This window comes from Pezoporus flaviventris, unplaced genomic scaffold (genome assembly GCF_033815535.1).
Source record: "Pezoporus flaviventris isolate CSIRO_AGI_PZ_B2104156 unplaced genomic scaffold, CSIRO_AGI_Pfla_v1 ptg000045l, whole genome shotgun sequence".
NCBI classification, from domain to species: Eukaryota; Metazoa; Chordata; class Aves; order Psittaciformes; family Psittacidae; genus Pezoporus; species Pezoporus flaviventris.
Window position 1 is genome coordinate 22,129,890 of NW_026892593.1, and position 23,504 is coordinate 22,153,393.

At 43.3% G+C, this 23,504-nt stretch overlaps 2 protein-coding genes across 8 annotated transcripts in view; both read right to left on the reverse strand.

The window, feature by feature from the left end:
• Positions 1-22,902, reverse strand: part of MET (MET proto-oncogene, receptor tyrosine kinase) — a 93,017-nt gene extending 70,115 nt beyond the window's left edge. For 4 of the 7 annotated variants that reach the window (XM_061467669.1, XM_061467670.1, XM_061467665.1 and 1 more), the window contains exons 1-4: positions 22,473-22,596; positions 21,306-21,443; positions 14,401-14,483; positions 1,832-3,046 (exon numbers count right to left, since the gene is read on the reverse strand). In XM_061467669.1, coding sequence (XP_061323653.1) covers positions 1,832-3,031 — 1,200 coding nt within the window. In that variant the 5' untranslated portion in view covers positions 3,032-3,046; positions 14,401-14,483; positions 21,306-21,443; positions 22,473-22,596. Of the gene's footprint in view, positions 1-1,831; positions 3,047-14,400; positions 14,484-21,305; positions 21,444-22,472; positions 22,597-22,702 lie in introns of those variants that run through there. The other 3 variants (XM_061467668.1, XM_061467666.1, XM_061467667.1) reach the window with 3 other exon arrangements.
• On the reverse strand, positions 22,047-22,571 carry LOC133276393 (brain acid soluble protein 1-like). The gene has a single exon (XM_061467101.1). The coding sequence runs from the start codon at positions 22,569-22,571 to the stop codon at positions 22,047-22,049; it is 525 nt and encodes a 174-aa protein (XP_061323085.1).
• Positions 22,903-23,504: the final 602 nt, after the last annotated feature.

The following is a 23,504-nucleotide window of genomic DNA, read 5'->3' on the forward strand; positions in this document are numbered from 1 at the left end:
ATGCAAAGCAGCAGCAGCCCCTGGAAAAGCTTCTGAAACAGGAAAGTACTTCCTAGCATGTGAAAAGTGGCAAATTATTCTGTCAATATTTTAATGGTATACTTTGCTACGAAAAGATCACCTTATCAAATGGGTGTACAGGAAAGTACAGAATGAGATAAGTTAAAGGCTACGAGCTTTAAAGACAGTCACTCACAAATAAAATACCCCAGGAATAAGGAGAAAAAAGTACTTTCAGAGAAGAACAATATTCATTGTTAAAATGAACTGAAAAATATTTTAAAAAGGATGGTAAAACCTAAAATGAAAAATTAGGACAGCAATAACAGTGAAGAAAGATAAGAAGTTACTGTGCTAAATGTCTGCTAACTGGCTTTTAGCTCCTGAAAATTGCCTTTCCCCCCAAAGAAAGGGAATAAGATGCTACGCCTGTTGTGGTTGCTGTATCAGAATCCGCTGGTGATGCCTATATCTGTGTCGAACACCTGGAGCCTGCGATAAGCAGTTGTCCCCCTGTGGTGATGAAGCTCAGACTGGGCTGGATCCCACCTTGAGCACATTCTGCTGCTGAGGAGGCACCACAGAAGCTCTGTAATGGATGCTTCTCCCCAGACCACCCTGTCTCACCCCTGGCAGTGACAAGCAGTCCTTCTCTAGCATGCAAGACACTTCCACCTCCAACCAGGGCATGTGTCAGCATCCTGTCCTGATGCCCTATGCTGGGCAGCTGTGCTGAGGAGGACTCTGGTGGCACTGGGGTGATGATCTGCTGTTTTCACCCTCACTCCAGCCATCCCAACAATGGGACATGATAGGTTCCATCCACCTTCACTGTTGCTCCATCCCGACACAAGCCTCCTCTTGGCTTGTGAGGCTCAGCAGAGCCCCATCATAATGACTCTGGCCCTGCCCTCTGGTAGAAGACAGCATGCCAGCTATGAGCTCCAGTTTTCTTGCATTTGAGAAAAGAAAGCTTCCAGAGAGGACATACAAGGCCCTGCGGCATAAGCAGGTACAATTCAAAGCTCTAATGTTTCAAGTTTCAAAATAAATGTTAAAAGTACCCGACTCCCAGATTCTGTATTTCCTCACAAGACTGACAGTGGCACAGACACTGGCCAGAAGGGAAGAAATCATTTCTGTGCTGCCTTCACTCACAATATTTCAGATGGCTGGAGAGCAGCAATCACCCAAATATAGTGTACAGAAAGGCAACCCTCCCATCTGAGACTACCAGTATCCTCATTCAGGTACACTTTCCATAGGTCTTTCTTTCATTAAGAAAACTATTTTCTGTGGGACTGTTTCTGTATCAAATATGACTAACTGAATTACAATTTGGCTCTTCATGGCATGTTCCAAACAAGCTCTTTCATTTTTTTTTTTCAAAGGAGGGCAGTGATTCAGCATTAACATAGTTTAAAATATGAGTGATACTTTCAGGGACTCCTCAGTGCACATGGATATGAATGTTACTGAATACTTTTCTGACATATTAAAAGAAATAACTGCCTAAATATTCCATTTATCTGCATCACACTGTCAAGAAACACAATTACTTACAAATTAACAAAAAAACCCAGGATTTCCCCCCCTCCCCCTTCCCGTTCCACTAATACTTTTTTAGTTCCATAATATGGACCTCAGTGATTTTCATACTCAGTTTACAAGAACTAAACCTTGCCGAGATTCATCAGTAGCAGTGCCAAGTAATCTGAAATGATCAGGGGCTTACATTCTGTAACTGAAACTGATGAGATGGCTACTTGGCAATGGAGTAGGCAAAGAGATGAGGAGAATCCCAAAATGCAACAAATTAATTGTCACTTACCCTGTTCAAGCAGTATTTGCTCTCTTTCCCATAAAAGTGCTGGAGACATTTCATATTCTGCTTGTCAACAATCTTGTTGAAGAACTCGTTGATGGTTCGCACGGAGACGGCGCAGACAGCAGATCTGTTGGTCGGTTCGGAGGAGTCTGGTTTGCTTTGTGCAAAAACACCATAGAGAATATCATCGTTCAACCCAAGGCCCATTTCATAGGCTAGAGCTGCACCAGGCTTGCTTACGTAGGCAGCTTGCAAGATGTTGAATACCTCCTTTCGGATGGACCTCCTTCTCCGCTTTTCGGTAAAAATACACTCAAGAGGCATTTCCATGTACGAACGCATCTCTGAGTCTAAAGTGCAGAAGCGGATAATTCTAGTGTGAAAAGCCTGGGAGTCCAAAGATTCTCTCTGGACAGTCAGAAAATAGACAAAGTGATCATTTTCAAAGGCATGGACATACCTTATGGGATATGAATCACGGAACTGAGGAAGGATATCTATGTAAGACTGATCTGTGAGAAATTCAAAACCATCCTGTGTTTCTTTTAACCTTCTAACAGATATTGAATGCAGCACACGGGGAGGTTGAAATGTGGAAGATACGGTATTTCCAACGAAGAAGTTGACAAACCTGTCCTTTTCGGTCACCAAAACTTTGGTTCCTAAAGTGCTTACAACACAGTCAGGACAATTATCAGGTTCTCCATCCACCCGGGGAGAATACATGCAGTGCACCTCACTTTCAATGTCAGCAGGGTTGTCAGGATGAATGATGTGGCGGTGGCAGATGCCTCCAGACATACTACCACAGCTGATGAGCTGATCATCATAATAAGTTTCTAAGAGCAGTGCCATGTTGACATTATCCTTCCATACGCTGTTAGAAAGATTGGCTTTATCTCTGCAGTCTTCACACGGTGCACAGTCAGGGTTCTCCAAAATGGGCCCAGTCTTGTATACAGAAATGTTCTGGAGGGTTTCATTTAGTACATAAATCTTGTTGATTGCTCCAATATAAACATGACGCTTGTATAAAACTACATTCTGAATCGGAGTTTCTGCGATGAAGTTAGGAAGATCATATTTTACAGTCAAATTCATCTCTGATTTTTTAGCTGCTTCTTTACATTGTCCATGGCTCCTCTGCAGCAAGGCAAACAGGAATACAATAAACCCAGAAGGATACGGAGTAAAAGGCTTCATTGTCAGAGATTTAATCTGTCAAAATATATTTAAAGGAAAGGAGTGATTACATTTCATATACTGAACCACCAGTTTATCAGTCAACACAAATCTGTTTCTAGGCTGCATTTATTAGCACAACTATTTCAGTTTAAAAAGTGTTCTAATATTGCTTAATGTAATTAATAGGCTTGTGCTAGAAACTCTTACAATTACTGGTTTTTGTGGGTACACATTTCACTGCTTTTAGAACAATCCACAGAAGGATTTTCTTACAATAAATTTTGCAAAACCCCTCTGTGTGTTGTACAACAGCAGAAGAGAGATGACTGCTTCCATACTGGCAATGAACCAGATGACTGATAGGGTTTAGAACAAGATGGTGCACAGGTAGCTAAAAGCAAAGCTGCTCAGGACACTCAGGACACAACTGCACACAAAGCAGTTGTAGCACTTTGGTGTGCAGATTTAAGACATTTGGCACGTCCCTCAAGGGGCTGAGCTAGTTCTTAGTGTAGCTGCTCAAAAATGATAAATAGAAAAGACACAAAATTATGTGAAGATTTGAGCTGGAAGTGGGCTTCTTTATTCTGCTGACATTTTTGATTAACCAAGTAAGAGATTTTTTTCCACCAGACCAAAGGAAGAAACCCTCCTCTCTCTCCCTTGAAATCCCAAATCACTGTCTTTCATGAGGGCCCAGTCTGGAAAAAAGAATGTTTTTTTCAGCCAGATCTACTTCTTGGAATAGCCATTTTCCCTAGTGTTGACAAGGTTTTGTAATATATTAGAATATTTTACGCATCATGTGGTGCCTGACATGTATAAGTTTTATTTTAGGTCTTGTACCACAGCAGTAAGTCACTCTGGTGAACCTTTACAAGATACAGGCGTTATCACTGTATTGTAAACAAAGGGATATCAAGTGACCTACAGCCATTAACTGATGAAATCAAACAACCTAGCATTTTTCTTTCTTTCGTTTTTTTACTTCTCCACACAATTGTTTGATGTGGCTTGAAAAACCAAAGGCAGATGACTAGTGTGATATTTCACCCCTTCCATAGATCAATTAAATGAACTGTGGTTATGAGCGTTTTGGCAGTGTCCACACTATGCCGTGTCACACCAGACGTTTTCTGTTAGTGCCATGACACAGTTCTTAAGCCAAATTTAGATGCTCCATGGAGAAAACAATTATACTTTCTAACAGCAATATGATCACATACTTTTGCTATAGTTAAGCAATTGCGGCTAATAAAAAAATACTTATGATTACTGAAAGGATTTAAAATAGACAACCTTCAAAATGACAAACTAATAAAAGGAATACGTACTGACTTTTTACTTCATTAAGGCTACGAAAAATGAAAATATGACTACAGACCAGAGCTGTTTCAGCTGTGTGTAAATTCAGTGTTTTCACAAGATTGCTTAAAACAGTCCATCAATATAATATTTCTCCTTCCTGCCTTGTCATATTTTATTTCAGTGTCCATAGAACTCTTTCTGTGGATTACCTCATTAATTATACAAAATAATAGGCTTTGGAAACAAAGAATTGGTCTTCTTCCCTGTTACCTGATAAGAATAATGATTGAGAGCTGGGGATAAAAATCGGAAAATCAGGCTATTTGCAAGTATTAGCTGGTAAGAACAAGTCACACTTCTGCGACTGAGAAATGAAGATCTTCCTTTAATTCAACAACATTTTCTGATATTAGTGATAACAGAATCCTGGAAACAAATCAAACATGGATTTAAGATAAAAAGAAAATAAAACAATAATAAAAAAGAGCTGGGAGACTGCTCTAATTAGAAAATAGCCCCAGAGCAGTGACCTCCGTATTGTACAGGGCAAGAAACAGTTTTCTCATCCTCTGAAACTTCTTACTGGTACAGAACTTTTCCTGCTCCGCACTGAGATGAAACCAAGAGCTTTCAAAGTTTGTGTGGAACACCCAGAAGTCACACCGGATCCAAGAACAACCAGGTTCACATCCCTGCTTTCCCAGGGAATGCCAGCCGGGGAAGGTCCCTGCAGTGGGAGGAGCGGGAGCCTGCTGTGACTGCCTGCCTCCTTCAGCCAGCACTTCCACCCAAGAAAACTGCTACAACTGATGCATTCTTGCAGATTCAACTCTGACAAGCCAACGAGTTCTGAAAAATACTAGATCAAGAAGAGAATTCCAAAAGTGCTCCATTTCTGACACAATGTGGAGGCAGGCATATCACTTACTGCAACAAGTTTAAACCCACATAACAAAGGTGGGACTGCAGTGGAGAGAGAAAACAGTAGGTGGGACAATAGTTAGATGAGGCTGATGACCAACACAGGAAAAAGGATGCAAGGTTACCTGACAGACACTTCCATTTTTGCAGTGTACTGCGGACTATGCTCCTGCTTTAATGTGTTCCCAAATAGATTTTCCACCCAGTATGCCCCTTGGTCTTCAAATTTACAATCCTCCCCATTGTTTCAAGTGTCCAAGAAAGAATATCCCTAGCTGTCCAACAGCAAATGCCAGTGTGCACTACAGAGACATTTAGTGCCAGAAATACCATCTTGACTTATTCTTTCCCTCAAACCACATCTTGGGATGTGAGGCCAGTATCCTCAGATAGGCTACTCTGCCTGCACTTGGTGAAACAGTACTGGTTTGAAACTGTGCTCTGGAGACAGAAAATTCCTCCTTAGAATCCTTCAGCAGGATATTGGAACCAAAAAGCCTAACAGCAAGAGCAAGGGTGGGACTCACTGTAACACAAAGGATGCCAGGAATAATAGGTACTGTATTTCACCACCTCAGGAAGGAAAATATGAGCAATAAATGAAAACCAAGTCATCTTTGCTCTCATATTTGAGCTCCAACGTTGTGTCTTCCTTTGTATGCTTTTGAAGCATTTCCAGCATCTTCCCAGACAGAAATCTGCTGATTTGCACCTATGGGAAGCTCAGGCTCATATTTATAGGCAGCTCTAGGGAAGATGGTTCCTCACAATGCCTGTTGCCAACACACTTTGAATCTTTCCTCTAGATGCCTGAAATCAGAAGGCACGTGTTCTAACCGTGAGACATTTATAGCTTCGGGAGAACAAAGGAGTTATGTGAAAAGTACAATATGCAACTCCTTTTTTTAGGTATTTGTTTTTTCACAGTGCTCACACCATTTGAACTCCACTGTTCCTCAGTAAGATTCCCATGACGTTTGGTGCCTATTTTTACCTCAGTTTGACCCCAGGGTCTTTCTCTATTGCACTGCTGCAACCTCCAGTGCAGAGCTGCTTTTTTGTAACCTTCATACCAGGTCATTGCAAACATACTTTACCTGAATGCCCCCTGAAGTAAAGGAGAACTAGGGAAAGTTAAAAATTCAGTCTCACCTCTCTTCAACAATCCCAGTTCTCCTTAGCACATACTCAAATGCAGTTTTAGTGAACTTAAGCACCTAGAATTCTGCTGAATTAAACCCCAAATACTTAGGCTACAAATATACTTTTTGAGTACAGGTCAAAGAACTAGCTGCTGCCTATCACTTTCAGAAGGAAAACAAGTAATCCCTTTGTTTCTGTAGCTGGTTTGAATGATGGATGCTGTTCATTCTTTTGTGACCTTCCCCTGACTTGTGTGTCAGTGTGTCTTTCATGTGTCTACAGAAGACTTGCAAGCTTTGGCCTCTGATAACTATCAGCAAGCAATAGCTGTGGATGGATTATTCCTTTTGTAAGAGATATTTTCAAAGCCTGTGTCATGATGTGCTCATTTTTCCATCCCTCAGCAGACAGTAGCTTGTGTAACTGATGAGAAAATGGATTTTGGTCAACCATTGCAAGTGGCTACTAATGATGTGTCATATTACTGTGCTTGGCAACATCAAGTCCTATGGCTGATGCTTCCCACCAGGCTTGGTCTTGAGTGTTTGTGCACCATTAACGGCTTCCTAATGGCAAACTTTTCCCGACAAGTTTCATTCTCCCTAATTATGGCCTGGGTGATAATTTGTAAATATTGAACATCGTGTCTCTCTTTCACACTGTTTGCCATTGTACTGACAAGTCAGGCCTGGTCTTACTGTGGAATAATGTTCAAGCTGTCGTATGCAATGAAGCCAGAAAACACAGTCATGCTTGTTTTCCTAGCCCTCATTTCAGCAACTCAGGTCCCATTTGACTCTGATCACAAAGCACTCCATGGGTCTGCACAAGCCAAGAAAACATACTGACATGAAGGCATATTTTTAAGTTTGAGGCATTTCATTTTTCCTTGTTTTATTACAGAAAAGGAAATGACAGGGTCCTGCATATCCCACATAGAGCGTGTTTGTATAACAGATTTAGTCCTCAGACAAGTTATGTAAGGTAACAGCAGAGCCATATTACTTTATATTTCAAAATCACTACTGTCAGCAAATGGTAGCCTTTTCCCTCTTCAAAGAAATATGTGATAGTATAGTTTTATATTTATTCCAGTGGGACAGTACATCCTGCTACTTTGGGCTCTGACAGATTCATGCTGGCAAATTTATGTAGGATAACCCTAGTGATAACTGCTCCTGAAAGTTGTTTGCTTTTCTACCCTGATCTGAAATCTGTGCCAGTTCAGGACCTGATTCCCTGTGGATCAGTGGCCCTGCCATGGAGACAGCAGCATCATTTAACGGGACAGGGCAAATGAGAAGTCAAGATGATAACAGCTCCATCCATCCAGTTTAATCTGTTGTTGCAAATCTGTCACAGCACTGGCATTAGCTTCAACACACTAAGCCCACAGTGGACATGTCTTCATCAGACTTTTCAATTACTAATTGCACATATTCTCTACGTCCACAGATTAAAAATGTTCTTAAGCCAGAATTGCTAGCCTGAATTAGCTAATTTTACTTAAAATAACAGAGAGAACAAGGAAATTTGAGAGAATAAGTGAGCAACAGACATAAAAATGATCCACAACTTGATTTCAAATGGCTAATCTCAGTTCAAATCCATGTTCCCTTGTCTTCAGCACTAGTTTCAACTCTAGTTTAGGGTACTCATGCTGACTAGGGTGGGAACATAATTTTTTTGCAGCATGGTACATACACTAACATGATGCATTTTCCCAGTGAACAGAGTCACAGGACTGAGTAGCTGTGATTTAGGTCACGAATTCATTCGTAAAAGTACTGAGAGCTTTCTACGGTACTCCGAGAGGTAAGTGTGTGTGCAGATTGCTGATGGTGAAGAACTGGAAGGCAGGACAGAGCCTAGGCAATTTCTGGAGGGTCTACCATTAATTAACTCCCTTGCATATTCAGTGCAGTGGTGTGTCAGAAGAAATTGCTTTCATTAGCATGTTCAAATGATCTGTAATCCTTTTCTTACAACATTCAAACATGAAAAAAGAATCTAAATTCTCCCTGCATAAAATATACTCTTTAATATATATGGTCCATTACAGGGTCCAACATACTGTTGAAATTTGCAGCAGCTACCAACTGAAGCATTTTCACTGTCTGCCAGGTTTATTTTTACCAGGCATTAGAGCACAAGAACACTAACCCATCCTTCTCAGTGGAGAATATTTTATTCTTATACTCATTTAGAATTAATTTTCTGTAGGTGTCCTGCACTGCAATGAAGCACAGAGTATTTTCTTTGAAACTTGCTTCAGACCTTAACATGTTGAAGCTAACTCATGTCTTGGGTCTGTAGCACAACTGGATTTATTTAATCATCTTCTGCTATCATGGGCTACAATGGTGCTACAGGCTCTTTCATAATGAGCCTCAGCAAACACCACTATATTACAAATGAGTGGATTAGATCAAGAGCTATAGATTGCTCAAAAAGGCTAATTTAAAAGCTGGTATATAGCATTTGTTGTGATTCAGGGAAATTTCTCATGTGAGGAAGCGGTACTCATTCTAAGGGCTGAGAAATCAATTCCACAAAGAACAGGAACCAAAAAAGAAGTTCAAAATACACAAAGAATAATTGAAGAACAGGGAGGAAATACCCACAATAAGGTAGGTCCTTTTTTTTTTTCATGCTTATATTTCCAGATGGATTTGGATCTTTAAACACAGGAGGACAGCTTTCCACATCTGCATGTATAAGGATGGGAGGACTTTATTATTACTCTATTGTTGAGTGAAAATATTATATTGTGTGGCAGGAAAATAGAAAGTGAACTTCGAACAACACAACAGTATTGATCTACTCCATTCATCTGAAATGCAAGTCAGCAATTGTGGACATTCATTAAGAAAATACTTTTGATGCTATTGTGGCCCATTATCACTACACTGGTAATAAAATAAATCCAGTTCTAGCAGTAAGCTTGGTACCTGCAGCAAATAATTCAGTCTGACAACTGATATGGGAACATCTTATTTAGTCCAAGTAGAAAAGGAGCTGGGTGGGTGGGTGGGGGTGTGTGTGTGTAGAATAACATTCTGTGCTTGTTATTTTACATGTCATGACCAGTAACACAGGGTAACGCTGGTCTTCTGCTTCAGGTTAGTGAATACACTAACCCAATTCACTAATTCCCTCCCATTTTTTTGTCTGCTTGGGCAGACTAATTAATCTCTTAATATATTCTCAATGCACAAACAATGCAAAGACCTTTACCGAATTTAGCTACTTGAGACAAATGCAGACATGTGGCCTGGCTCACAGAGGAAGTCACACAAGCTCAGGTAAAGATGCAAGTACACCTCACAGTAGGAAAAAGAAGTTTTCTTGTACTTCTGAGTCAATCTTGTTGATCAACTTTTTGCATGAATCTGAGCATTTTGTGGTTGCCAGTATGGAATGGGGACAGTGTAATTTCCTTGGAATGTAGCTCCTCCTTTTGTGAAGAGCCAAGTTGGCAAACCTGGCTGCGAGCACAAGTTTTAGCTCAATCCCTTAACTACTCTCAGCACTTACTTAGATTTTCTACTTTATGCTTTTTGGTTATAATATCCATCTACCTGAATTCTTGTATTGAAATGCAGAGCAGATTTTGGAAGCCTTTCCTGTCTTGTAAAGCTAATAGCTTTCCATACTGTGATAATTAAAGGAATAGCATGGGTCATAAAATGAAAAAGATTAAAAGGCAGATACCCATGAGTAACCAAGACAGCATACTGATTTGATCTAAATGTTCCAACAGCAATTATGAACAATCTTGATGCAGGGCATTTCCTGCAGTTTAATTGTCATTTGGTGATAATGGTTCTTAGGAGTCCCTGAGACAATAACTCTTCATAGGCAAGCATTAATCTCTTTTATGTTGGCTTTTTTTTTTTTTAATATAACAAGTTCTGTGCCTCAATAGATGGTGACAATAAATTACATAAGAACTGTACCGAAGGATCTACATGCATACCAAATTATCCAGTTTTCTTCTGATGACATAGTAAATACAATAAATATAATAATAACAGCAACTAAAACCCAGTAAGTCCCTGAATTCCTTCCAGGTGCGGTACAGACACCTACGATACCAAGCAAAAGAAATTGTGCTGGCTCTGTTTTTTCCTCTGAAAGAGCTAGCAGGACAGCCTCAGGCAGTGGCTTTTCAGCTCCACGGGTGCACATAAAGCATACCACGGGGTGCCATGACTTCACCCTTCTCAGTCAATGTGTCTCCAAGAGCCACAAGGCAAATTGGTGACAAAACCTAGGGTCAAGGATTTCCAGTAGGTTGCTGCTGCCTTGTTTGATACATTGTTCATGAAGATGAGATGTCACGGTCAAACTTCGCGCAGAGCCCCAGTGAAAGCAGCTCATCTGTACACATGAGCTAGGCTCCTTGACTGAGAGTTCACCCAAGGGCTGGAGTGAGACTGTCAGCTCTCCTTTACTCAGCAGGGTGGCTTATCCAGGTAAAGGAGAAACTGGGAAAAGGTCCGTTTGTGTACCTGCACAGACACCTTTAGGCTGCCTCCAAGCTTCCTCCTTGCATCCAGGAGCTTTTATGAGGCTGCTGAACAAGTGTGGCCTGGCACAGCCCGCTGGCCTGATACTGTGATTTGTCCACATGTATTACCTTTAGTGCTAGAAAGTAGGCTGCACCCTTTCCATGCCCAAGCTGGCTCCACAAGCAGTATAACCATGATCATGTAGTACTGTGTTTGAGATAACTTACCCTGCCAAACACTAACTGCCTCTATGCAAACTAACTTGGTGGTCTGTGCCCCAAGTAAAAAAAAGCAGTGCAAACTCTCAGAGCAGCCACAAATAAAGATGAATAGATTCTGTTTGTAAACCAGCAAATAAAAGCAAGTCTGTATTTATGCCTTAGCTTAGCAGAACACATCCTTTACCTGGTATCAAAGTTAGTAACCTGATGGTCTACTTAGCTTCATAGCCGCTTTTTGATAATCAAAGAGGAGCAATGTGAAGGATAGTGTTCATTTCCCATCTGTGTTTGGTTAGGAGGTTATGACCTTTTCTTTTTAATGCTGACCTCGCTTTTGTCACTGCAAGTTTACATTATTGCAATGCACTTTAACTGATGCCCTACTTTCACTCAGTTTAGAAACTGAGTTAATGATGGCTCATTGGCATGACTGCTGCTGTGCTGTGAACCTGTGATTCATGATCTGCTTCCAAGGACTTTACGGTATTGGTGTTCATAAATCCCGAAATGGCCTGGGACCAGCCTATCTGACATCCTGGCTCTCACCAGAGGCAACGGTGTCACAGCTGCAATCAGCAGAGTGGCTGATCTGGAGCAGCCTCAGCTCCTGGTTTTTGGCAGATGTCCCTCAGTGAGGGTCTGTCAGCCACAGCTTTTAGTCTGAAATATCATGCTGACCTTCAGGAGATGCTGAAAAGCTCGACAGTTTGAAGAAGGTGCTCAGGGATGGCTGAGCAGCCTGAGATTTTACATGCTAATAGGGCCTTGTCTTTTTCCTTCTGAACGTATTTTTCAGCTGCTTCATTTACTTCCTTTCAGCCTGTCCCCTCCCCTCATCCTGGGGAGACCAGAGGAACTTAAACGTGCAACCGGCTGGGGTTCTCGTTTGTACAGGGCCTGGTACCAGGGTTTGGACTTGTTCAGATCCTGGAGTGTCTCCCTTGGAAATCTGGAGCCAGATTCAAGGAGTTTGTGAGATAAGCAAAGAGTCTGTTTCCAAACTTCAGACAGTATTTACCTTTCTCATAGGGGTGACATGAGGATAAATTAGCTTACTGTTACAAAACACCTCCAAAATATGAAGGGCTTAGCGCTGGTGTTTACAACAGGCACAACATAGCAAGGCTGAGCTGTAGGACAGTGCTTGCCATAAAAAGGATGATTTGAAACCATGATCTTCACCCCCACAAGAACAGGTTGGCTAAAGATCTAAACCTGAGATTAGGGCTTGGCTTTGCCCCTCTCTGCCACCTGCCCTCCCTGGGGTGTAGGCAGCCCATGCTTGCACCCTCCTGCCATGAGAGATCCAGCATCCCACTCCGATGGCCGTTCCTTGCTTTTCTCCTCCTGTCCTGGTGGGAACATGCAGACAAACAGTGGAAGGCAGGGATGTGAATCCTCCCAGGCAAAGTGGTCCCCATGCCTTAGAGCAGAATAGGCCAGCAGGAAAAGAGAGGATTGAGCATGGGACTAGAGGTTGCCTGTCAGCAGTGGGACCCGTCTGTGGTGGCTGGCTCCACCCTGTCTGGGCACTGCAAGCGAGCTTAGCTGGGAGCTGTAACCCAGCCAGGACCAAGGGCCTCTTACTGCTCCACGTGATTTTTTTCTTCTGTGGAACTCAAGCTCAGGTGAGATCCAAGGAATATTCAGCACAAAGCCCAGACACCAGTTAGTCTAAGCACCTGAGAGCTTCATGGCTAGGAAGTGTTAGCTTTCTGGATCCCTTTCTTGGACTTATGCCCTGAACTCACTCTAAACCCTATTTTAGATGCCAAAGCAGCCTGTCTGGATGTTACCCATAATTTTAAGCTTGGTCTGCTTATCCAGAAGGAAAATAAAATGGCAGTGATAAAATTGGAAACATCATTTAATGTACAACTGTATATTACAATTGCTTCTGAGCATGAGGTTTTTGTTAAGCAGTTGATACCACTTAATTCAACACATTCTTTTACACACCTGCTCCTCCTTAAAATATTATCACCAGGTATGTCCTGTTCAGATAAAAAACTGGACTACTCATGCCATTAATAATTACTCACTTGAGCAATTTAAATTTGAACAAGATACAGCTGTTGCGGATGACAGTGCAGCAGATCTAAACTCTTATGCAACTGGACTGTCACACAAAAGCCTGGTCTTGAACCTATGGTTTGTCAGTGTAAGTTATACTCCTTTACTGTGAAGCTGCCACCTTTTCCAAGACTTGACTCCACAGTCTTCATGCAAACAATATCCTCATTGATTTCTGCGATAGTTGAGCTGACTAAGGACTAGAAAACGGGGTGCTTAAAACAGCCTGGAAGGCAGAAGATCTGTGGACATGACAGAATCTCAATATTACCTCATTTAAAATGAGCAATAGATGATACAAGGTAAATACTGAGATGTAGAAGGCATAACTTAACAGGGATGATAGGTGCAGAAGAGTGAATCTTTAAAAATCTTATATATTGTTAATGAAGATAATCATTACTCTTTAAAGAAAGACTGAATTAACCTACACTGCATTTCCAAGTAACTAGCTAATGGACACAGGCATTATCTTTTCATATGTCTTTGAAATCCCTATAAACCATGCCTAGTCAAATATTTGACTGATGGGCTTTTACCCCTATTAATAGCATGTGATGGAGGTCTTGGTAAATAACCTACCTTTAGATTTGCCTTTTCCAGATGGGAAAGTGGTACTTTCTTATTCTTTAGCCATCTCTTATTGCTCCTTGCTGCTTCCTGAAAGGCTTTTTGTACTGTGAAAACAATTCACTGGCTGTTACCTTGTTTTAGTGCCCTACAGGGATTTCGGGTTCATAGGCTCCTGAGATAAGCAGGAAGCCCTCCTGCTGCAGTTCGGGGAACTTTGGAAGCCATGGGTGCTTATCTGCAGGCAGAGGTTGGCCCACCTTGTATTTAGTTTACAAAAGAAGTGCGGTATTATTTGCATAAAAGGAGTTCTTTCAAAGCATGCTATATGAAAACCTCTTGATTTGAAAACAAACAAAGGAAAAGAAAACACACGGTAATTTTCAGGAAGCAGCAAAGATGTCTCTGAGCTCTCTCCCCCAGCTGATTTTATCATGGCAGCTTACATCTGAAGAACAAACACATACTTATTTTCGTAAATGTGTTTTCAGAAGGAAAGAAAACTCCAGAGAACTGGTAAACAGTCCTTCTGACTGATAATGATGTTGCACGGTGTTTTCCGTGGGATTCAGTTCTGCAATTAGAAGGTCATTAATGATTTCTGTGATTTCATGTGCACTGTGATGACTTTACCTACCCTCCTGCCTGGCTCTCATCTCTCCCAGCAGCTACAAGCACGCTCTGCATTCAGAGCTCCTCCTCTCACATAGCCTGCCATAGCTATCCAGGAAAAATGATAACTGCCGTTGGTCAAATCTGTCTGAATATAACCAGGAGAGGGAGAGAATTATCCCCTTCTCACAAACGGACATGCATTGCAATCCATCTCTTTTGCATACATAAGGTTGGAATAATAAGGGAAAAAATCCAATGGAATTCGATATAAAGAATAGTAACTGAATTCTATGGGATTTAATGGAAAATAAAATGTAATGGGATTTTAACACACTGCAGTTCTGAAGCATGAACAGAATCAATATTAAATTTCATAGAATAGTTCAAAAACTTATAGTAAGGTTCCTATGATGAGTATCTTCGGTAGGATTTTCCCATTGTGGAAATCTGACCAATGAGCCAAGGTGGCAATGTGGCAAGATCTAGACAATGTCAGAGGAGAGGACAACCCCAGAGAAGTTGCTATTTAATCCTCTGGGAAGGCAAAATGATACAGTGAAATTCTGCCACTGTGTCATGTTCTCTGGTGATGCGTATGTAAGGCCAGTGCTTGCAATACCAGGAAAACCAGACATTTGGGAATTTCAGATTCAGATTACAATATACTTAATAAACACTAAATACTATGAAATAAGGAAAACAAAGGAAAGCATAGAAATAAAGCCATAGTACTACTGTGGGTCCTGTACCTGTTCTCAGCACCTGCATAATTTCCACTGAAGGTGATCCAGATAGCCTGAGTTTAACTAAAGGCACCTGCATCCTGGCTGAGGGAACACTCCATTTAATATTTGGAAGCACTGCAAACTTAAACAAGGATAAAATTCATTATCATGCAGTACTCTGGCCTTGAGCACATATGGGAAGGCAACAGCAAAGTGAATGCCAAAGTTTTTTCTTTATCAGAGGGGTTAAACAACAGTTAAGATAAAGTTTTCTGTCATCTACTGTGGGTTAAACTGCATCTTCAAACACGCACAACATTTTTCACTGATTTGAATGGAAGGTAAACACATTTTTCAGAGTGAAATTTGGATTATTTTCTCTGCTGCAGAAGTCCCTAACCTCATAGGGAGCTCCACACTGGCTCACTGCTTCACTGGAGTCCAATACTGTTTGATTTCTACCTACTCTTTAATGCATTATTAATATTGTGATTTTATTTTTTTTATTATTTATTTTTTACTGCAGCTTTGGGCATTTATAAGAATGATACTGAATACCAAGTATTAACAGAAAAAGATAAGCCTCTAATCCAAAGAGCAAAAGCAATAAACCTAGAGTTTAAGCAAAGGTTTTGCAGGATGGTAATATACAACATTTAAAATGAGTACCCATTTTCTAGAAGTAGACAGAAAAACTGACTATAACTCCAGCAATTCATTTAACACTTTCAGCAACATTAGGAAAGAGCAATTAATCAACTTTTGACATGAATTCAATTACCAACACCTTTCACTGTCTTCAGCAAAGATGCCTCTCTGCTTTATCCTGCTTTCTCAGACCTAACTAAGAAAATCTGGTATTTCTGGATGAGAAGAAACATGTCACGAAGACACATTAAAATGATATAATAATACCCATAACAGATATGGAGATATATAATAACAGATAAAAGGATATACAGTTTCCATAACATAAATCCTAACACAATTTTGGCTGCATAAGTCTTAAAGAGAAATCCAAGCCTCAGTTAACCCAACACATATCTGAAAACAGGTGAAGCTTGTGAAGTTATTTCATCTTATGGAGCAAAACATGCTCTTCCCTAGTCATGCATGTGGGACAACCCACAGATTTGGGAATTTTCTTAAAAGCTAGGATTACTTGGAAACCTTCTACCTTTATCCTCATAGGATCATCCATGGTCAGGGTGTGAGTGGGGGAGAAGCCAACCACAGTGACTTAGTAAGTATCTCTAATGGTCCTGAAATTCTAGTGATTTAGATTGGCCCAAACAATCCAAAAAGCATTCTTACTCATGCTACAGACAAAATAACATGTATGTCTCCAGACATTCTTATGGCAGAGCAGACCTCTACCAAGACTGAAACCATGCGAGCTAGAATAGTTTCAATATGGAAAAAAAGTAAATGAATGGTGAGGTTCAGCATCCAGCTCAAACACACTAAAAACTAAACAAAGAAACAAATATTTTATACCAAAATAAGGGGAAAATAAGTAAGTTTGGAATTCTATCTGTAGCTGGTAATTATTTTCACCTGCTCTTTAGACATGCTCAGAAAGGACTTCTGTTTCCACAAAAATAAATAATTCCTGCAGGAATTATCAATTTGTAAAATACTAATGAGAAAAATTTCATGTGGAAAAAGATGCTTCAATCTCCTATTAAAGCTGAAGGAGAGGAAATCTTTTTGCCAATACTGTGCAAACACACATAAAGGCAGAGTTAAACCCAGCATCCATGGAGAGTCAGTGACAGAACTCCCAGGGACGACCACGAGGCCACAGTGTTGCTCACGGTTCCTACCGGGCAAGTAGCACAACCACAGAAGGAGGTATAAAAAGCAAGAAGTTGCTTAAGATCCACATGTGTTGTAGGTCCGAGCCACTGTGGTGGGTGATAGAGGGACTGGAATTCAGCTATGGGCAATGTTCTGCCAGATGTGGGCAGGGGCAGCAGCGGCACAGCTGGGGCTGGGCGCGGACATCCCACACCAGGGCCATGTGGCTCTCAGCCCTAACAAATGCTTGGCGTAATCAGTCCATTAGTCCAGGTTTCTCCCAGTCCCAGACAGTTGTTTAAAATGAGCATCATTTGAAGCAAACCAGAAGCCTTAACACTCTATTTAATAAATAACTATAACTTTACTGCCTAAATTCAGGGTGGTCCAGACTCGCTGCATTTACAGGCAACATGCCTTTCTGAGTCTCATAACACCATCCCTCCCTTCTGAAGGGGGTTCAGCTATGGCATGTAGGGTGTGGAGGCAAGCTATAATGTCACAAACCTAGGCACCCCAGAGAGTGAGAGGCAGGGGTGTTATATATGCTTTATTCCTTGGTCACCTGCCCATGTCTACACAGCTGAAGGCCCTTCAGGTACTGCATGCAATCCTCCTGCAGTTGGGCTTTTGCCTGGAGGCCACCTGTTGGGCCTCTTTGCTCACAAAGGTTTTTATGAGACTCACTTAAAGCGCAACCAAAGCTGTGATTCTAGCCATTTTATAAAATAAATCACACATTTGGCAAATTTCGTATCCTTATGCTGAAAGATCTTCTGCTGAAGCCAAAAACTTCCCGTGTGGGAAGTGGGGAGCTTACATTGTATAAAATTGTCAATAAAAGTTAATTACTTATGGCCTAAATCTAGCTATCTTTATAACTGTGCCGCCTCAATTAACTGACTCTGCCTGTAGAAGTGTAACTGTGAGGCCTCTATGCTTGCTTCATCATCAACTCCAGCACCATGCTATTTTGAAAATAAAAGACCTGTATCCTGTCCAAAAAATAAACTCTGAAGGTGACTTGCCATGTTGCCATTTTGGATTACAAAAAAAAGGAAAAATACTCGGCCAGCACACAAGGGAAGGCTAAATTCCAGCAAACACACACATAAACAGGAAATCTCTCTCCTGTCAGAAGGTATTTTTCCTTTGTACAATGGGGTTCAAAGATGTGTCATCATATAGTTTAAAACAATTGCTAAGGAACCTTACCATTTCCAATAGCTTAGGAATAGAGTTGGCTTCCATGGCCTGTCCAAACTTGCATGGGAAGCACACAAACACTAACAAATATGTGCTGGCTTAGGCCAGTGCAGAGTTTTTAATCAATAAGCATGTCAAGCTGGGGGACAGGGAGGGGAGGGAATCAATTTTCTGAAGGCAAATGGTAACAACTGCAGATTTAATCAAATTGCAGATGCAATCCCTTACTATTCTCAATATTTTTGAAAGAAAGTATCTTCATGCAAAGAATGAATTTCAATAAATGTCACATATTTAGTTATATTGCTGATTTTTTTAATTTATCAAGCTAGGTCACTGAGCCTTCACAGAAATGATACCCGCACATGTCAAAAAGATTCTGATACTATTTAGCTGGATAAACGTCAAAATGAAGGAGCTATGGTAGAGGAAGGCAACTTACATAGAAATTGTTATTTCTCTGTGACTACAGGAATAAAGATATGCCGATGTGACCCTTCTGAGAGAGGTTAAAGCTACAATGCGCACAACAAAATGGATAGCTATCAAATACCATGGTGATGGCCACAGCGTGAACACTTGAGCAAAATGAAAATCTTCTGAAAGCATTCAGCAATTTTCCTTTTGCATGCATTTGTGACCAAATTTATCATGAATTCAAACAAGATTCCTTCTGCTGCCTCCCATTCAAAAGGCCAGTTGCATGTTCATTTTCTTGGGACAAGCACAAAAGACTATCATAGAGCTGTGGGGTGCAAAAAAAAAACAGTATTCTGTTTAAGTATTTAGAGCTTATTAAACTCCTCAGCATTACAGAAACTATTCTGTTATTGACACCTGCTTGAAAAATGAAACGCTCTGAGGCATTTGCTTCCCTGGAGACTGGTGTACAGGGAAAGGTGGAAGAGAGGGTTCAGGGCATTCACTACTTCCTTGCTTGCACACAGCCTCTCATTAAAATATGAGGGTTATAAACACCTCAAATTCTTCATCTCCACTTCTATTCTCCACTTCGTTATTTGGTATACTCAATCACAACTAATTCAAGGAAAGTCCATTTGAGCCAAGGGGACTCAGTCACCATCCAGCTACATCAAGTGGCTGAAAAAGATCACAGCATGACTAAAAGGTCTCAGAACAGATCAAAAAAGTTGGCAGTCTACTTGGGAACAGTGTTTCCTTCAAAAGAGTTATATCCTAGACCAATTTGGTCTGATAACTTTACCTCTCCTTTATTTTTCTAATGTTTAAAATTGGAGGAAAAAAACCCACCTCTATCTAGTTGTACGACATCATAGTTTTCCTGAAGGCAAATAGCTTGGCAATTTGCTAGATTTGTTAATGCTAGAGGAAACAAGTTAGCACACATACCATGTGTTTGAATGCCTTTGGAAATTAGATTGAAACACTGATTTGATTTCCTAAAAGGTATCTTAAACAAGGCAAGGTTAGAGATTTGGAGAGTAATGAGAATTTGTGTGACTTCAAACAGCTCTACATAAAACAGACCTGATATTCTGGGGGGAAAAAGGTCACCTAATTATTCGTTTCCTGAAGGCCCTGTCTATACTACATTTCCCCTGGGTAAGGAAACTGATTTAAAAATGGCTTCTGCGAACGTGCTTGCATCAGTCGCTATGTATGATATACAGATTTGTTAGAACCATTGCCAAGAGAAACACAACATTTTTACAAGGAGAGAACAAGAGAACCTGCATGGCTTGGCCATGGCAAAGAGGTGCCATCTGCAGAGTCTTCCCCGAGCCGTGGTCCTGCCTCCTTGCTGATTGTGTGCTGCTCAGGACCACGTGGTGTGACTATCAGTGGGGAGCCGCACGGGTTTAATCACCAGCTACAGCCTTCTTGTGGAAGGCAAAATCACAGGTTGTGGCCATGGTGGACAAGATTCCCAGGTTGATGGCTCCGCTGAGGGTAACAGCCTAGTGAAACATGAAATTGTGACTTCGGCCCAAAGGCCAGCCAGAGAGGCAGCAACAGGGAAGTGAGAAGCCTGGATGCAATGGTTTCATAGGAACCAGCCACGGAGGTGTGGTTGCCAGCCAAAATCTTAGGAAGGTTTGTTTGAAACACCACACACTGCAACCCATTCCTTCTCTTTTGCACTAAACAGATCCTGGAACTCCCTCCTGGGTTTTGCGTTCTTGTAGTTTTGTAGAACACTATTCAGCTACCCTATTGCTTTCTCACTTGAGATGATGTGTGTTTTTGTAGTGCTGAGAGAGCCCAAGCAAGATCTTCCTTACACTACATAATCCACAAACACACATGGAGATGCAGAACCTCTCCTTGCTTTCCGCCTGAAGTGAATGAAATCTAGACACACCACCACCACGAAGCAATTGTGGTACAAAGCATATCACCCTGAGGCCTGGGATTCCCACCGCCATAGCTCTGGCTAGTTAGCTACCCCAGTGCAGCATGCTGCTGGCATTAGGTTCCCTTTGCGGCTGTGAAGGCAAGGCTGCTGCTCCTGCACCGCAGCCAGCTGTGCCAGGTGGTCTCTGAAGTCCTGGAAGCTAGATCTGGGAGGCAGCAGCCTTTGAATTTCTCCTCCGAGTTGAAAAACACAAAGCAGTTCCTTGCAGATCACAAATGAATGAGAGTAGGTGGGTTGGCCCCTTCAATTGCATTGGACCAGCAGGAGGAGGTTACAGGTCATCAGTTAAGGTACCAGAAAACGATAAATGCAGGAAAATCAGGATGGGAAAGGCAGTCCTGGGATGACAACGTTTGCCACTCAATTTTGCATTCATGAGCTGTTCATTGAACCTCTGCTGAATTTTGGCTTCCTGGCTGGCTTGCCCTGACTCACTGTGCTCCCGGCCATCTACAGGCTGCACTGCCATCTCCCCGGAGCAAACGGCACCTCCACGAACCACACTCCAGCCACATGTGCAATTTAGTTTACCAGTAAAGAACTGCCATGCAGTGGTTATCCTTTGGAGGAATGACAAGAAAGCCCTATAGGAAAAAAAAGACAATTCATTCCCTCCCCACCAAAAAGGCAAAGAAGCTGACTCCCTTTTCTGTAAATAGAGAGATGAATGTTTTACACAATATTCCTTTCTCCAAATGATTCAATTTGCATTAGAAGACAGTCACAAAAAGAATCCGACAGTGCTAAGAAGGATTAGGGCACACAAAGAACAAGCGAGACAGTCATTCTCTAACTTACTTTGTTTTCAGTGTGCAGCTCCTGCCAAAGGCTGGCTTTTTGCTCTCGCAGTGTATGATCTGTAAACATTTAACCAGCTCTTAGAGAAGCAGGCGAGACACTTTATCTTGCCTGATTATGAATCCAAACCTCTCAGATCTCAGAAAAAAAAAAAAAAAGGAGGAAAAAAATCACCATGCTGTTTTTTTGTTTTTTTTTTTTTGTGGACAATGCAGAAAGCACCTGTAGGATGAAAGCAAATGAACTACTGCATATGGCGTAAGTTCTTTGGGAAAAGCATGCGTTGCAGCTTGAATAACCTCCTACAGGTTACAAACGCACAGTTTGTTAAACATCGCTGTCACTTGATTATTAAGTCCTATTTTAAGACGTATGTGCCAAACTTCCAATTTCTCAGGAGTGCATCGAGTATTTATAAAGCCAAAGACCACCTAGTTTAACGCTGACACAGAAACAGTGTGGAATGCCATTCTATAGCGCAAGTTATTTACCGTTTTAAGCAAATTATGCTTTTAAAAATGGAAGAAAATATTTGAAAAAAGGCCAAACAGCAATACGAGTGCGAGGAAGGCTGCGAACGCTATGCAGCCACAAAGTACAAGTCCCCAGCTCAGGGAATGCTGAGAGCTCACCCCGAGAGCTCAGCCTCACAGCCTCTGCCAGACCGGCCACCACAAGCCTTCACCTCGGAGCCACCGTTCACGAGAGGGCACTTCCCCGCCGCGCTTGCAGAAAGCCCCGCTAAACAGCCGCGGGCGCTGCTGCCTCCGGCCCCGCTCCGCGCTCCCGCCGCGCCCGCGGAGGCTCCCGCAGGAAAGGGCGCAGCGCAGAGCGCTCAACCAGCGCGGCCGCCGCCGAGAGCAGCGCTGGAGCGCTCACCGTGCTCCGCCCGCCCTGTCCTGCCCCTGCCCGCGGCGGCGACTGGGCGGCCGTCCTGCGGTGCGGGCATCCGGCGGAGCCCGGCCACGCAGGGGCAGCCCCGCACCGCGGCTCACCTGCCCCGCGGCACTCGCCCGGCGCGGCGCCTGCCTGCCCCGGGGAGGGCAGCGGCGGCCGCCGGGCTCCCGCGAAGTTATCGGGCGGGGCAGAACACAGCACCTGGGCCGCTCCCCGTCCTACCCCCTCCCCCGGCTCACTCCGCTCCCGCGTCCTCCCCTCGGTCCTTACCGGAGCGGAGCGCGCTGCGCGCCGGCACGACAGCCGGAGGGGCGAGCGCTGCACCCCGGCGGGCGGGCTGGCTCCCTCCCTCCTGAACTCCTCGCCCATTCACCCTGCCCGGCGCGGGCGGGGCGGGGCGTACCTCCGCGACCCCGCGTCGCTCTGCCCTCGCCAGTCCGCCCCGCGGCCCCTCCGCCCCCCCCGGACGCAGCATCCCAGTACCGCAACGCCGTCCCTACCTGTGTCGGCTGGGGCTGCGCGCCCCGGAGAGCAGGGGCCTCCCGCCCGGCACCTGGGCTGCGGAGCGGCTCTGCGCGCCCTTCCCTCCGGCGCCTCCGCCGCGCTGGTGGCGGCTCCCAGCGGTAAATCAGCCGGTCCCCTCGGCTCCCTCCGCCCCTCCGGCGCGGTCCTGACCTGCCTGTGACTCACCACATCGCAGGAGCCCGGGTGCGCGGCGGGGGGAAGGAGGGAGGGGGCGCCTCCTTCCTTCCCTCCCTCCCTCCCTCCTTCCCTCTCCCCTCCCTCCGTCCCTCCTTCCCCCCATCCTTCCCGGCCAGACTCCCCCAGCCCGGGGACCGGAGGGACGGCTGTCTTTCCCTACACGAGACACCGGGGGACCCTGGGGGACTGTACGCTGCACTCGGGAGCACTCGGCTGCTGGGCCCGGCAGGTGTCTGCTCCAGGCTGATGCTGAAGCCTTACCCTGAGAGGACAAGACCTGGGCACCTCCAGGGTTCTCCTTGGAGCCCTCGGGGTACAGGTTGTGCAGCAGTGAGCAAATTCAGCCCATGTTGCCCCTGTCATGATGTCAGCACTGGCTGTGCACGGAACATTGGTTAACGTGTGTCCCAGAGTAAATGACCTCAGTTCATACAGACCATCACATAGCTACTTCCCACCTATATGTGCTTCCCTTGGGTACTTAACTGCGCAGGCTGGGATCTCTCCCTCTCTAGGTTTGCAAAGCAGATGGTGTCATCATCTTTTAGTGGTGCAGAGCAACCTAGTGACTAAGCAATGCCATGTACACTTGTGGGGCTG